This window comes from Rhinolophus sinicus, chromosome X (genome assembly GCF_036562045.2).
Source record: "Rhinolophus sinicus isolate RSC01 chromosome X, ASM3656204v1, whole genome shotgun sequence".
NCBI lineage: Eukaryota > Metazoa > Chordata > Mammalia > Chiroptera > Rhinolophidae > Rhinolophus > Rhinolophus sinicus.
This window is the reverse complement of record NC_133768.1, coordinates 117,583,698-117,599,583: the sequence shown is the minus strand read 5'-3', so window position 1 is coordinate 117,599,583 and position 15,886 is coordinate 117,583,698. Positions and strand designations below refer to the sequence as shown.

The 15,886-nt window shown below is 35.5% G+C and overlaps 2 protein-coding genes, 1 long non-coding RNA gene and 1 pseudogene across 4 annotated transcripts in view; 3 read left to right on the top strand and 1 right to left on the bottom strand.

Annotated features, from left to right (window-relative positions):
* The window catches only part of ABCB7 (ATP binding cassette subfamily B member 7), a 50,496-nt gene extending 46,524 nt beyond the window's left edge, over positions 1-3,972 (top strand). The window contains exon 15 of the mRNA XM_019747975.2: positions 3,342-3,972. Coding sequence (XP_019603534.1) covers positions 3,342-3,557 — 216 coding nt within the window. The 3' untranslated portion in view covers positions 3,558-3,972. The remainder of the gene's footprint in view (positions 1-3,341) is intronic.
* LOC141569549 (uncharacterized) overlaps positions 1-15,886 on the bottom strand; it is a 156,566-nt gene that overhangs the window by 75,685 nt on the left and 64,995 nt on the right. The window lies entirely within an intron of this gene.
* Positions 4,113-15,886, top strand: part of NEXMIF (neurite extension and migration factor) — a 126,630-nt gene continuing 114,856 nt past the window's right edge. Inside the window, exons 1-2 of one of the 2 annotated variants that reach the window (XM_074323233.1) lie at positions 4,113-13,178; positions 13,553-14,369. The gene's annotated coding sequence lies outside the window, so the exon portion shown is untranslated. Of the gene's footprint in view, positions 14,370-15,886 lie in introns of both variants that reach the window. The other variant, XM_074323232.1, reaches the window with a different exon arrangement.
* Positions 9,548-9,655, top strand: LOC141569797 (U2 spliceosomal RNA; annotated as a pseudogene).

Sequence of the window (15,886 nt, the reverse complement as noted above, 5' to 3'; positions counted from 1 at the left end):
TCATGCCATTGGGCTCACATTATCTCTAGTTAGATCACTGCATTGCCACCTGGGCTTTGGATTCTAACTGGAGCTAATTTATTAATGATTACAGCACCTGTATCTAAAATGTCTTTATAATTTGATGAGTCTATAATTGCTTGATTATGAAGATCACAGATTATTATTTTCCACTAAAACTAATATGATTTCGTTTGTTCTGTCAGCAGTCTCTTGTAGTATTAATGTTAAGTCTAAGTCTACATAAGAAGTAGCATTCCCAAGGCCCTTCCTTACTCCCTACAGCCTGGTGATTACCTTTTCTCAGTGTTTGCAAGAAGCTATGTGTTTACTTGTCAGCAAATTGAGTCAGGGAGGCTCTGAACACAGGAATATTACCAAGCAAATTAACAAAGAGGAGAGAGAGTAACCAGTAAAAACACTAGGTCACAGACCCTCTTTGTGCCGCTGGCTCTAAGAACCTTGCCAATCGGTTGTTTATTTCTAGTACTATCATTACTCCTTCCCTCAGCAGCAAAAAAAAATTGGAGGATTCTTCTTGGGATAAAACAATAGTAAAGTCTTTGATGTCGGTTTTATCCATTGTATGTATGTACCGAACGGGAGAGGTTATTCACAAATGATATATCTGATAAGAGGCTAATATCCAAAATATATAAGGAACTCATACAACTCAATAACAAAAGGGTGAACAATTCTATCCAAAAATGGGCAGATAACATGAATAGACATTTCTCCAAAGAGGACATACAGATGACCAACACACATGAAAAGATGATGAACATCACTGATAATCAGAGAAATGCAAATAAAAACCACGATGAGATATCACCTCACACCTGTCAGCATGGGTATCATCAGTAAATCAACAAACAAATGTTGATGAGGATGTGGAGAAAAGGGAACCCTTGTGCACTGTTGGTGGGATTGCAGATTGATGCAGCCACTATGGAAAACACTATGGAGGTTCCTCAAAAGCATCTTACAATTTGTGACAACATGGATGGACCTAGAGGGTATAATGCTAACTCTATTCACTGAAAAGGCCTAGAAACAATGAGGTCCAAGTAGGTCTTCGGCACTAAATGCTGTTTCTCATTAAGACAAACGATGAACAAATGATAAATTTAGAAAGTCACATTTTTCAACAACCATTGTAATAATTGATTTAGGTAAGGATCATCATTGGTTGCTAAAACCATATAGTGAAAAAGAATTAGAGAATAGAATATTAATAGTTTGAAAGTTTAACCTATAGATTACCTATTAATTACAAAGAGAATAAGTACGTTTAAAATAGAGAAATCTGGTAGACACTACCTTACCCAAGTGATCAAACTTAGTATCATTAATTGTGGAGCAAATTGACATCATGTACCTCCTGATGTAATGTACTGAGAATACATTATCACCTATACGGTATTTCTAGCAAAAACATTTAGCTTGGATCTAATAATCAGGAACAGCTAGACAAATACAACGTGAAGGGTATTCTTTAAAAAAAACAAGCCTGGGGCCGGCCCGGTGGCTCAGGTGGTTAGAGCTCCATGATCCTAACTCCGAAGGCTGCCGGTTCGATTCCCACATGGTCCAGTGGGCTCTCAACCACAAGGTTGCCGGTTCGACTCCCGCAAGGGATGGTGGGCTCTGCCCCCTGCAACTAGCAACGGCAACTGGACCTGGCACTGAGCTGCGCCCTCCACAACTAAGACTGAAAGGACAACAACTTGAAGCTGAACGGCACCATCCACAACTAAGATTGAAAGGACAACAACTTGACTTGGAAAAAAAAAAGTCCTGGAACAGTACACGCTGTTCCCCAATAAAGTCCTGTTCCATTTCCCCAATAAAATCTATAAAAAGAAAAAGAAGCCTGGATGTTTTAAAAATGTCAGTGTCACACACACCCACAAAGACCCAGAAACTTATAAATTCAATGTGTTGATCCTGATTGAATCCTGGATGGAAAAAATACATATAAAGAACATTATTGGGACAATGGAGGAAATATAGACTCTATGTTACGTAAATTTCTTGGGTGTGATAACGTATTTCAGTCACATAGGAGAATATTTTCATTTTTAGGAGATACATGTTAGCGAAATATTTAGGGGTGAAATGTAATGATATCTGTATCTGATTCTCAAATTATTTAGCAAAAATAGTGTAAACTTAGAGGATGAAGAGAGAAAAAGCAAATATGGAAAAATTGACAGTTGCTAAATTAGGAGAAGCATATGCACCTTCATTGTTCTTGCATCATTTCAAAATTTAAAATGAGGGTGGTAAATAAATACTGAACAAGCAGAGAACAAGAGATTTTGGAAATGAAAAATGTCATTACTTAAATAAAGTCAAGGAAATTTCCAAAGAGTAGAACAAAGAGAGAAAAAAATCAAGAAAAGATAAGAAAACGAGAGAATTGGTCTAAGAAATCCGATATCTGACTAGAAAAGGGAGAGGAAATGATCAAATAAATAATAATTCAGGACTTCAGCGTATGAGCTTCCATATTGAAAGGGCCTATGGAGTAACCACCACATCGAATGGAAAGAAAAGACCAAAACCACCAAGACACATTATCATCAAATTTCAGAATTTAAGATAAAGAACCTAAAAGCTGGAGAGGACTATCTAGAGGGGAAAATTGAACTAATAGATTACCAAATATAGTTGATTATGAGAAAAGTAATGTTCAGTCGGGTTTTATGATTCTGGAATAAAGTTTAGAGAGCATTACCAATAGTGACACTGAAAATTAAGCAAATGAAAACAAGGCAGTTACTGAGTCCAGGAAGAATGAAAAATTGTATGGTAAAATAATTGAAATCCTAGAACCTACTTGGCTCAATCGGTAATACTTAATGCAGTCATTAATAAGGTCGCTGAATATTAATTTAAACAACACTTATGATATAACAAATGATATTAGGAAACTGAGGAATGAGGCATTGGGAATGTGAGATAGTATGAGTGTTGAATTGCCTATGTATATGTGATGTAAATAGTTGCCATTTACAGAAAATACCACCTTAAAAAAATGTTACCTTTTCTGCCTTCAGAATGAAAAATTAAGCATTAAAATGTTAATTTGCTTTAAGTGAAGTGATTTTATCGTAGGGAGTTTCATAGCTTTTTGTTTGTTCACTGGACTGATAGCTCAGCAGTGAGGAAGGCATTCCTACTTCACTTTTACCCATTTACACTATAGATCAGCAATTGGGAGAGGTATTTTAATGAATGCAAATCTTCAAAACCCTTCAAAGTCCTGAGTTATGTATTTGCTATTATTTTGCTGGTACTTGACCTTTCTCTGTGTCTCTCTTGTTTTTGCTTTTTAGGGTAAGGTAGCTGAACGTGGTACCCACCATGCTTTGCTTGCTACCCCTGGCAGTATCTATTCAGAAATGTGGCATACACAGAGCAGTCATGTGCTCAGCCAAGATAACCCCAAATGGCATGCAAAGAAAGAAACTATGTCCAAAGAGGAGGAAAGGAAGAAACTCCAGGAAGAAATTGTCAACAGTGTGAAAGGCTGTGGAAACTGTTCCTGCTAAGTTACATGAGGCGTTTTCTTTTCTTTCTTTTTTTTTTTTTTGACTTCACATTTGCACTGAAGCAGAAGTGTTTTATTAAAAAAAAAAATCTTACATTCCCATTATCTATACTCCTTCTTTTAGATACAATGTGTTTGAAAGGGGATTTGAATTTTACTTCTTTCATAATCTATCTAATGTGGTATCTGTATTTATCCCCAAATTATTTTCTTGTTACTGCCTCAGTTATGCTCAAATCATCATTTTTGTTACTATTTGGCTTTACCCCATTTTTGAGGCCTGATAGCCGTTTCATATCCATAACCAGATGAATCAGATTGGTTTCCAAATTTTTGTAGTTTTTAAAACCTCCTTTATGCTGATAATTTAGATGGAAGGTCTGTTTTTTAAGGTAAATAAAAAAGAGGACAATGGGGTTCATTGTTTCTCTTTCCTCGCTGCCCCCACAGAAATACTTCAATGATAGATACCTATACTTACATCTTTTAAAGTACTTGACACTATATACCTTTTGGAGGAAAAACATTAATTCTCATGTTTGTATGTAGAATGTCCTTCATCATTAACCAGCATTATAACTATCATCTAGTGGTGGGAATTTTATTTTTCCACCAAAATGAGGCATTATAGTAGGGAGTTTCATAGCTTTTTTTTGTTGTTTTGGACAAAAATTTATATATTTCTCTTTAAAGACTTACAAACGCTGATGTAATTTGAGAGTTGCCATACTGGGAGTGATGGAAAGAGCTTAGGAAGTTAATTGCCTTTCCTATTTCCATCTAAAATGCACTGCTTTTGTTATCTGAAGTTATACAAAGAAACAACTAAATGAGATGTGTGCATTGCACGTGTGTGTGTGAGTGTGTGTGTGTGTGTGTACTCACGTGTATAAAGCAACATCCACTTAAAATGGTGACTCTTTAGGTAACTAGGACAGGGCTCGATGATCAGGGCTCTAATCTGTATTGACACTTCAGAATTACTTTATTACAAGTTCTTCCCTTCCCTTTTCGGCAATTTAAATTGCTGAACAAGGAGGAACACAAATGAAATAATCAGGTTTTACCTGCTAGAATTAGTTACTAAGATGTTGGTATGTATTCACTTAGAAAGCGCCTCTCTTTTATAATTTGAATTTGCATTAATTTGGTAGTAATCATTCAGTTTGAAAAACTGTGTAACTAATGACCAACTACATGACTGTGTGTAATGAGGTTTTATTTCTCAGAAAAGGTCTTAAAGTATTTATTTTACTGGTTTATGGTTTTAATGTGTTTTAAATGATAATTTGGAATGGGTGAGACGGATGGTTTTTTCTGTTTTACATCGTCATTGGTAGGAAGATATCTAAACTTATCTAACTCAGGTGTACAATTTTGTTATGTAAAGGCAATTTGATAAGTAGCTTGAAGCCACTATCTCACAGTCAGTCTTTGACTCCCGAGTAAGTAGTACTCTCTTGCTTTTGAAGTTGTAGTTAACACTGAGATAGGTAATCAACTGCAAAATGGGTTTTTTTCTTTGGACATACCTTCCTCTGAAGCCACAGACATTAGTGCTCTTCTAAGGGAAAAATAAAAGCACTTCCTTTGAATAAATCACCTGTGTTGCTAGAAATGTAGTCAGTCTAGATAGAAATTTTGCTTCTGTTAGTTCCTTCTGTACATTTCTAATGATGCTGATGGAAAAGATTTAGCTTAGTTGCATAATCAAGCAGGTAAGAATGACGTAACCATTAGTAATATTCATTTTAATTGTGAATAAATAAGTGATCCTGTGACATGGGAAACATTTAGTCAAAGAAGGATAGGAATATTTTTAGGGTGGGGATAATTTCCCCACTATGTGATCTGAAGCGATTCTTTTTCACATGATTGGAGGTGTTTTCTGGACCATTGGGTCATTATGGTCATAAACCAGTATTTTCAGCTAATAAAAACTTAAGTTACCTGAAACACATAGTTTTTGTAAGGGCTATAAGTGAGTTAAATATTTTTGTCTTAACTCTTAACATTATCTTAAGATGGTTCCATACAGTGAAATAATAGATGAATTAAAATGAAAGGAAAGCTTTTTAGGATGATTCACTCAGAAGAAATTACAAGAAAAAGGACATTTATTACAATTGCATTACAATATTACATACACAAAGGATAAAGTGTATACATTTCTAAGTCAGAGCTGCAACATAATTTTTAGTGTATTGAGATGAATAACGTACAGTTTTAGAATATGGGCTCTGAAAATGGAGCAAGATGATAGGGTTTTGTTTCTTATATCCCATTATTTTAAAGATTAAAAAATTTGCTTTCTTCCTAAGGGAATCCCAATTTACAAAAATTAAATTGAAACCAAGGTAATTTGGGATCATAAAAACTGGGCCAGATGCCTTCTTGGAGGTTTTTATCATAGAAATATCTTGGTGAGCAGATGGGCTCATTTGGAAATTGAGGGTCATTTCTTAGAATCAGAAAAAAGCCTTAGCATTTGGATAAACCCAAAATATGCCTTTACTTTTCATCTGTAGGGATTTTTACCTTAAAATAAATATTTTGCCTTTTCCCTTAGATATTGACAAAGTTCAGTTTGTGAAGATGGCTAATTTAAAAATGTGTTTTGCATTAAAGGCCAGATATTTAAAGATGGTATGATTCCTTGTTTCTGGATCACTTTGCCCAGACTGCCATCTTGCTCCTATCCTTCCTAATTGGTGGATGTGTCCGTGTATATTCATAACTCTCTTACCTTGTAGCTTTATCATGGCACATTCTGTTGTGGATTAGCAGTTGGAAGCATTTCAATATGTTTGCAATGGCAACTTTCTTAAGTTATAGAAAGGCCCCTTCTCCCTACTTTGAGTATATAGAGTTGGAATGTAAACGGTATATTAGGTGACAATATTAAGTCAAATAAACTAGTTAAAACTGATTAGTTAAGACAAAATGACTCAGTGAGAGAGGTCCTTTACAGTTTTATTGTTATAGCAATCTGTGCAGATAATCAGTACTAAATAAACAATATATCTTTGTAACTAGCAATGGGTGTCCCATTGAAGCAGTTCTTTTCTGCAGTGTATAGGGAGAACTGATATTTTGCTATTGACACACTCAGAATAAGTACAGATAATTAATGGTCACTCTGGGAGTGTGGCCTTTTGCAACCTTTTACAGAAGGTGAAAACTTGGAATTGTCTCAGAGAGAAAGTAATTGCTTGCAGAGCTTATAATATGGGTAAAATGGTAGCAAATTATACTGCTTTCACTTAGAATTAAGCTGTCATATTTTTGATGACCAATCAGTGAAAGGCAACATTGTGTTGCTCCCTGTTTCTCAGCTGTAATGATCAAGAATGAAATCTTTGGGGTGGAGAAATGTCTTGACAGCAAGCCATGCATTAAACTAGCATTTTGACTAGCTAGGGGGAGTTGGATTTTAAGTATGCATTCTAATTACAAACAGGTTGGAACATTTTTTGGCTTAAAAAAGGCAGTGGATTATTTCTATATTTCCTGTTCTCACACAGTGGTGGTAGAATGTTTTTCACTGATGAGTTTCTATTTAATTTCTATTTCATAAAATAAGATTTTAGGCTTGGAAGGAATTTAGAGGTCCTTTCATACAATTTCCTCATTCTACAAATGCGGGAACTGAACTTCAGAAGAAGTCACTGAACTTGCTAGAGGCCAAGTTGAAATGAAAATCCTGGTTCCTGACACCCAGTCCATTTCTGTTTTTGCTGGACCATATTTCCACTCAAAAGTTATGTTCAAAAACGTAGTTGACTCTTGAACAAAACAATCCATGTATAAGTTGATCCACATAGTTCAAATCTGTTCAAGGGCCAACTGTGTTTTGGAGAGTGAAAGTCCAAGAGTGGTGAAGTAAGAAGTTCAGTGGATCCTCTCTCTAGCAAAAGAACAATTTAACTAAAAATTATCTTTTCAAAAAACAATCATTTAGTCTCTATAAATTGTCTAAAGAGCATATAGCAAATGGAGAAATATTTATTCAACAAAACCTAGTAAATCTCAAGAAGAACAGCAAGAGTCTGTGGCATTTAAGGAATCACCAGCACACTCTTCACCCCATCAGGTGTATGTTACAGAAGTTCTACCCTGGGTGCTCTGTTCTGGCAGGTGTAGTGAAGATGTTGAGGAGGGTAGGGCTTCCTCTTTCCCCAGCTTCCACTCGGGCTATGGTTTCACCCCCTGGCAGAGGTAGCTGCCTGCATTTCTCTCCCCTCCCATCCCCAAACCCTGTGGTGCAGAAACTGTTCCAGGTAGACACAGCCAAGAGGACTGCAGATTCCTCCCATCCTCAGCCCTCACTCTTAGGGTGGACACACTGCTCCATATGCACGCTGAAAGTACTGGGGGCCATGATTTCTTTCACCCCAGCTGACTCAAATGTTGGAGGTTTCACTCAAGGAGAGGAAAACAGAATACCAGGGACTGCCACCAAGCCCCGGTGCCCAGTTGAAGAGTGGTAGTTTCACTCTGGAACCCCAGTGCCCAGCTCTGGTTCTTTCCAAGGCCGCATGTATGTGATGAGGGCAAAGACTTCCCCCGCTCCATCTCGGGACTAACTTCATTTGAAACAGAGCATGGAGAACTCCATCCCTAAGGACATTATTAAAAACAATGGAGATCTTGGTGGAGAGCAATTAGGAGGAGCTAGTGCAAGCAGAGCAGCCAAGTTTAATAGAACCCTACAGGGAGCCAAACAGCCCTCCTGGGAGCACAGTCAACTCGGGGTTGAAAAAGTTGTGTGCATGTGCTGGGTCATACCCATTTACGAAGATCAGTGCAGAATGTGGGACAGACTTAAAAGCATTTCCCAACACTTGCAGACCCATCAACACAGGGCAGAAGCTTTGCTGGCGAAAGAAACTTGGCCAAACACTGACCAATAAGTTGCTCTGACCCAGAAGTGACAGCTAGAAACACAGGCTTAAAAATAAAATCACTCATCCCTGGCAATCTGGAAGACTGTGCATATGTCCAAGGCCATGCCTTCTCAGAACACAGAAAGAACCACTAAGCTACTAGTCCCTGCTGAGCATCAGTCAAAAAGTAAACTACCTGAACTATGTTAGCAGCCACCAAGCACACACATCCAATAGTAAAGAGTAAAAATGGTTCTGACCAATAAGTACCTTATGCTGACCCAAGTGCAACCCTTAGGTAGCTACAATAAAAGATATTCAATTGAATGAAAAAATATCTATCTTGATTCAACAGATATGCTATCTATAGAAGAAGCACTACATATTCAAAGATACAAATATGTTGAAAGTAAAAAAGATGGAAAGTGTATATACTATGCAATCACCAAATCATAAAGGAGTTGGAGTGTCTATACTAATATCAAACAAAATTAATTTTTAAACAAATGTTACTAAAGATAAAAAGGGACATTTCATAATGATTAAAGATTCAGTCCGTCAGGAAGATAGAACAATTTTAAACATGCATATAAGAACCCATCAGGATAGATGAAACAAAAGCTGAGAAATAATGGAAAAAATAGAGAATTCAACATTAATAGTGGGAGATTTCAAGGCCCCACATTCAATAATGGATAGAACAACTACGCAAGCAATGAAAGATCAGCAATGAAATAGAAGACTTGAATAGCAGAACACACATGCTGCATAAGTGCACATGGAACATTCTTCAGGATAGACCATACGCTGGGACACAAAACAAGTCTCAATAAATTTTAAAAGATTGAACTCATACACAATGTCTCTGGTCACGATAAAAATGATATTAGAAATCAGTGATGTAGAAAAGTTGGAGACTCCAGAAGGAAATTAAACAACACACTTTATGGGTTAAAGAAGAAATCACAAGGGAAACTAGAAGATACTTTGAGATGAATGGAAAAAATGTGTGGGATGCAGCTAACGCTGTCAATAGAGGTAAGCTTCTAGCTGTAAATGCCTATATTTAAAAACAAAGGACATCTCAAATCAATAACCTAACCTCATCGCTTCTCGGCCTTTTGGCTAAGATCAAGTGTAGTCCCTGTTCTTATCAGTTTAATAACCTAATCTGCTTTGAGAAACTAGAAAAAGAAAAGCAAGCTAATCCCAAAGCAAGCAGAAGGAAAGAAAGATTAGAGCAAAAATTAGTGAAATAGAGAAAATAAAATCAATAGAGGAAATTAGCAAAACCACAAGTTAGTTCTTTGGAAAGGTCAAGAAAATTGTTTCATATTTTAACAGACTGGCAAGTAACTAGATAATAAAGACTCAAATTAGTAAAATGAATGAAAGAGTGGATCTCACTACCAATCTTACACAAGTAAAAAAGACTAAAAGACTATTGACAACTGTATGCCAACAAATTAGGTAACTGAGATGAAATGGACAAATTCTTAGAAAGATACAAACTACCAAAACTAACATAAGAAATAGCCAAACCGAATGGGTCTATAACAAGTAGAGATTGTTACTTATCAAAAAACTACCCACCAAAAAAAGCCCAGGTTTCGATGGCTTTACCACTGAATTTTTTCAAACATTTAAAGAAGTATTAATACCAGTACTTCACAAACTTTTCCAAAAAATAGAAGAGGGAATTCTTCCCAACTCATTCTATGAGACTAGTATCCTGATGGAAAAACCAAAGACATCACAAGAAAACTAGTGCACTATATAGAGATACAGATATCCTCAACAAAACACTAGCAAACTAAATCTAGCAACATTTTAAAGGGATTAGGCAGCATATCCACGTCCAGGGATGCAAGATTAATGTAACACCCAAAAATCAATGTAATACACTAGTAATAAAGGACAAAAAATATCATTTTAATAGATGCAGAAAAAGTATTTAACAAAATCCAACACCCTTTCATGAGAAAAAAAGCGTAATAAAAACTAAGTGTTCAAGGAAGCCTTTTCAACTTGATAAGAGCCATCTACGAAAAACTCGGTTAACATCATACTTAATGATGAATGACTGAATTATGTTCTAACATCGCGAATGAGACAAGAATATTTGCTCTTACCACTTCTATTCACTATGGTATTGGAGGTTCTAGCCATGGAAAATAGGCAATAAAAACAAAGTTGGAGGATTCTGTGTGGTATTTGCATAAGAATGGAAATATAAATCAGTGGAATTGACAATTCAGAAATAAACCATTGCATTTATGGCCAACTGATTTCTGAAAAGGGTTCCAAGATGATTCAGGGGGGAAAGGATATTAACTTCAACAAATAGTGCTGAAACAAAAATATTAAGGTAAACTCTTCCACACCATCTAAAATAGACTCAAAGTAAATCATAAACATAAAAATACACTCAAGGTAGATCATAAACATAAAGGTAGAAACTAAAACTATAAAATTCTTAGAAGAAAATACAGTAAGTTCATGACCTTAGGTTAGGTTTCTTAGATGTGACATCAATAGCACAAGCCACATAAGAGAAAATAAATAAATTGAACATCAAAATTAACAACTTTTGTGCTTCAAAAGACACCATCAAAAAAGTGAAAAGACCCTTAGAATGGGAGAAAATATTTGTAAGTTATATCTGATACGGGACTGTATCCAGAAGATATAAATAATATGTAAGTATACTTACAACTCAAAAAAAAAATCTAATAACCCAATTTAAAAAAATGGGGACAAGATTCGAGCAGAAAATTTGCAAAGACAAATGACCAATAAGTACATGAAAAGATGCTCAACAAAACTCATAGACGTAGACTATAGTTTAGTGGTTACCAGAGGGTAAGGGGGTAGGGGGGCTCTCGAAGAGGGTAAACGGGGTCAAATATATGGTGATGGAAGGAGAACTGACTCTGGGTGATGAACACACAATGGGATTTATAGATGATGTAATACAGAATTGTACACCTGAAATCTATGTAACTTTACTAACAATTGTTACCCCAATAAACTTTAATTAAAAATAAAAAGATGCTCAACATCATTAGCCATGAGGCAAATGCAAATGAAAACCACTGGGAGATAGCACCTCACACTCACAAGGAGGGCTACAATGAAAAAGACAGAAAGTAAGGATGTTGGCCAAGGATATGAAGAAAGTGGAACCCCATACATTGCTGGTGGGAATGTCAAATGGTGCAATTGTAAGTGAATAATTTTATTATTAAATTAATTTCATAGTTGCATGGAATATCAGAATTGGAAGAATTAGATGGCTTAGTGCAGGGATCTAGAAGCTTTTTCTATAAATACTCCAGAGTCTTCAAAGTTTCTAATTTTTCCCATGATTGGCTCCTTAATTTAGCTTGTAAGCTTTCAGGCAATGTGTGTTCCTTTTTCTTTTTCTTTTAATGTAACACCTAGCTCTCATACAATAATAAATAACTAGCATTAAAACAATGAACTATAGCTAACTTTACGGTGGTCAGGATTCTCTGAAATACATGAAATCCATAAATAATTATTAAGTCCCATCTCACCTTCCTATCCACCAGTAGATTCATTAACATATGAAAATGGATTCCTTACCCTTTGTATTATCTCACTTTAGCCCACTGGTAGTGGGAGAGCAGCAAAATGACCAAAGGCCTGAAATCCAGAGGAAGAAGAAAGTTTAATCATTGATAATCTGGGAATCAAGTTTTCAGCTATGGAATAATTAAGAATTGACTAAGGAACCCTTGGTTTCCCAGCTGACTTCCCCTCCTGATAAAACTCTGATGGTCAGGCTTTTGTTAAGCAGAGCACTCAAAAGAGAATGAAAAGGACAGCTTTCTAGATTTGTTGTTGAATGTCCTTTTTAAAAATATTTCTGTGCAGGATTTTGTTATCCCTTAGATCCTGCTGTTTTTCATGAATCTGTCTGTGTTTAGGAAAAAAAATGATAAGTATAGTAATATAATCAAACAAAGGCTTCATATTAATTTCAAATGGCTGTGTCTTCTCTAAGGTCTCTTAGGTATTTACACTCCTCTTACTATTTTAAGATCACGTGAAATGCCTTAACATATCATTTAATTTCTAGCTCAGAATACAACTTGTTTGCATGGTGTCTACATCCATTTGTGTAGCCATTCTAACTTAATGTTTGAAATATAGTTAATGTTCTAAGAAAGTGATGACTGACATGACCAGCTCTAACACACAGGTCTTCCTGGCTAACAGTGAAAAGTTTCCAGGCCCTGGATGAAGGTTTATGTGGAAGATAGCACAGTAATATCACTAATTCAATAAACACTATGGGTGAAAACTGTGAAAATGTTACGGCAGACACAGGGAGAATATGGTCATGTAATGACAGGCAGAGAATGCCTGGGGTACCAGAAGCTGCAATGTATCCTTAAACTGGCAGGACACTGGAATTCTGAATAGTCTCAAATTTCCCAAAGAAGAGTGTTATAAAGAGCTATGTATTCATATACAGCAACCGCTAAGAAACTTATGACCTAAAGCAAAGGTAAACAAACTTTCTTGAAACTTCTTAGATGCTATACCAACTGGACAACCTCTGCCCAGTGTGAAGACTACTTGGATTTTTTTTACAACCTTTATCTAGTTTAATGCGCTTCCATTTTTTACCTGCTTGCTTCTGTTCATGGCAGTGTTTTGAAGACTGCTTGTTCAACTACAACTGCATATCCAAGCTGTGGGAAAATGTAAGTCTTAAGTTCAATTTTGGCCAGTTTCATTTCCACACTGGGCTGGAGTTGGAGGTTTATTATCAGTCTATGGAAGACCAGATAAATTTCAATGCAAATTCAATTTTGCTTAAGTAACATCATAAAGTAACAATTGTTGAGATCGCATGCCTCATATGATCCATTTCAAACCATAGAGAATTGCATCTTTATGTGCATCACTGTTCTAGGACAAATGCATGTGAACAGCTGAAACATCTTAAAAATGCACCAAACTTATGATGTCTCAAACCAAATTTGAATTTTCTGTTTGTAGTCCTGTCAAGTGATGTTATTTCTTGTACACCACTCCTTTTGCAAACTGATCTCCTATTGCCTTTCATTTGACCTAGATGGGCCACGAGACCTATGGAAGGATTGGGACAGCTGTGATTTCCCTCCTAGGACAGTGATCTCTGTCTTGTCCTATCTCTAGAAAGGGACCTGCTCTGGCTGTGGGACAAGCTTCTCAGTCTTGGGATCTGCACTGAGGTGGACTCTGTGAGGTCAAAACACTGTTTGCTTTTTTCACTCTCATTCTCTCAGAAGTATATAATGTTTGCCAGAGGCTATATGATATATGATGATATCATTCTTCTGACAGTCAATGTGTACATTCTTGTGTTTTCCAGAATTTTCTAAGGTAATAGGTTTAGAGTATAAATATGGGTGTATATATATACACACATATATATATATATACACACACAACTAAGTTTGTTTTCATTACTTCTACTGTTTTCTTACCAGCTATCGATGATTATAACTGTAATAATCTCTGTAACCTTTTTATTATTCACCAAATCAGTTTTAAAAATCCAGAGTTTCCCTAATACCTACACAGGAAGTAAGTACACTTTATTTTCCTTATTTAGTGGTTATAATTTTTAAAAATTTCAGAAACTTCTAAATTTTTATATTTTATCTGAAGCTTATTTTAGAATTAAGTAAGATTGTATACTGACAAAAGTCTTATTTATAATATATTTTTCTTATACTTAGAGATGGGTTATTGGCTTACAAAAGGGAGACTAAAAGAATTTCTCAACCCATAGCTATTCCAACCGTTTCTCAAGATGCTGATTCAAGGAAGCAAGGACTATACTCCTAAAAACTACAAAACTGTAAATTAAAATATGATGAAGACTATTTCTCTCAGCTTTATAGATGGTAATAATTTACCCTACTGTGTCATGTGACACATTTGTAGATAATATTATGGTACTAGTTAAATTGTAACATTATTTTGCATTCAGTCACTTAGAGATTGTAGAAAAAAGAATTCAGTATTTTAAACATAGATGGGATAAGCTCTTTAAATCCAAAAATTGTTTGTTACAGCTTTAAAAAGTAGAAATAAAGCCACCAAAGCAATTTATGCATAAATTATCATCAATTGGCTAGAGAAGCACACACAATAACTAAGAGACTAATTGAGCCTTGTACAGTTGACATTCCTTAATGAATGCTTGCTGAATGAAAAGTCAGTAAAAGAAATCGTAGTACTGCCACTTTGCAATGATACAGTGACTCATCTAATTAAATATTTAGCTGTAAATATGAAGATGACTTATCGTCAGAATTATACTTTTGCCTTGCAAATGGCTGAATCTACAAATGTGGCTGAAGTTGCTGTGAATACATGAAACTACACACATGTGTTGCTGAAATATGTAAAGTACTGAATAACTTTTTTGAATCTCATGGTTTATCCTGGAACAACTGTGTTGACATTTGCACTGAGATGGTGGAAAAACAGTAGTAGGTCCAACTTCTGGTCCCTTAGCATGAATCAAGCCAATGGTACCAAACTGTACTACTAGTCATTGTATTCTTCACCCTTGTATACTTAGAATAAATAAATTCGCTAGTTTTATTTAAGAATATCCTTAATAAAACAGGAAAAGTTATTTTATTAACTGGAAACAAGTGCATTTATTTGAGTCTAGAGCTGAATTGGCCACTTTTTTCACTTGAAAGGACTGACAGAACTATGACTATTCAGAATTGAATATTTAACAGACGTTTTCCCCAAAATTAACAAAGCGATCAAGGAAAGCAATGCACAGTATCTGTTACCAGTGATAAAATTTGGGAACCCAACAATAATTAGAATTTTGAGAAACTTGTATCCAGCACTGTAAGCCTGGTAGCTTTCCAATAGTGACTTCCCTAAAGAGATCAGTGATGATATTAACAAATGTGATATTTTTGTTATTTTGTAATGGAATGCATCAAATTTGGAGTACGTCCATAATTTAATGAACTAGTATTTTCCATATGCATGGATAAAAGATTCATTCAAAGTACAAGATAGACCAATGGATTTCAATGTAACAGAGTCTGAAAATTTTGTTGATATGGTTTCACATTCCACAGTGCAACCTTTAAGAAACTACCACTTGTCAAATTTTGTTGTAGAATCAAAAAAGAATATCTGAAAAACCTGTTAAAATTATATTCCCCCTTTTCCAACTATGTATCCTTGTGAGACCACATTTTCTTCAACCAAACCAACATATCAGAACAGATATGGAGTATACCCCCCGCCACTTTTAAAAACAGTAGAATTTATACATTACCCTGCTAGTAACCCTATTGGTCTTTCTTATTAGAATTGTAGATATTCAGGTCGAGCCACATTGTTGAGTTCAGCACATAATAGGAGCTCATTTGTTATTTGACTG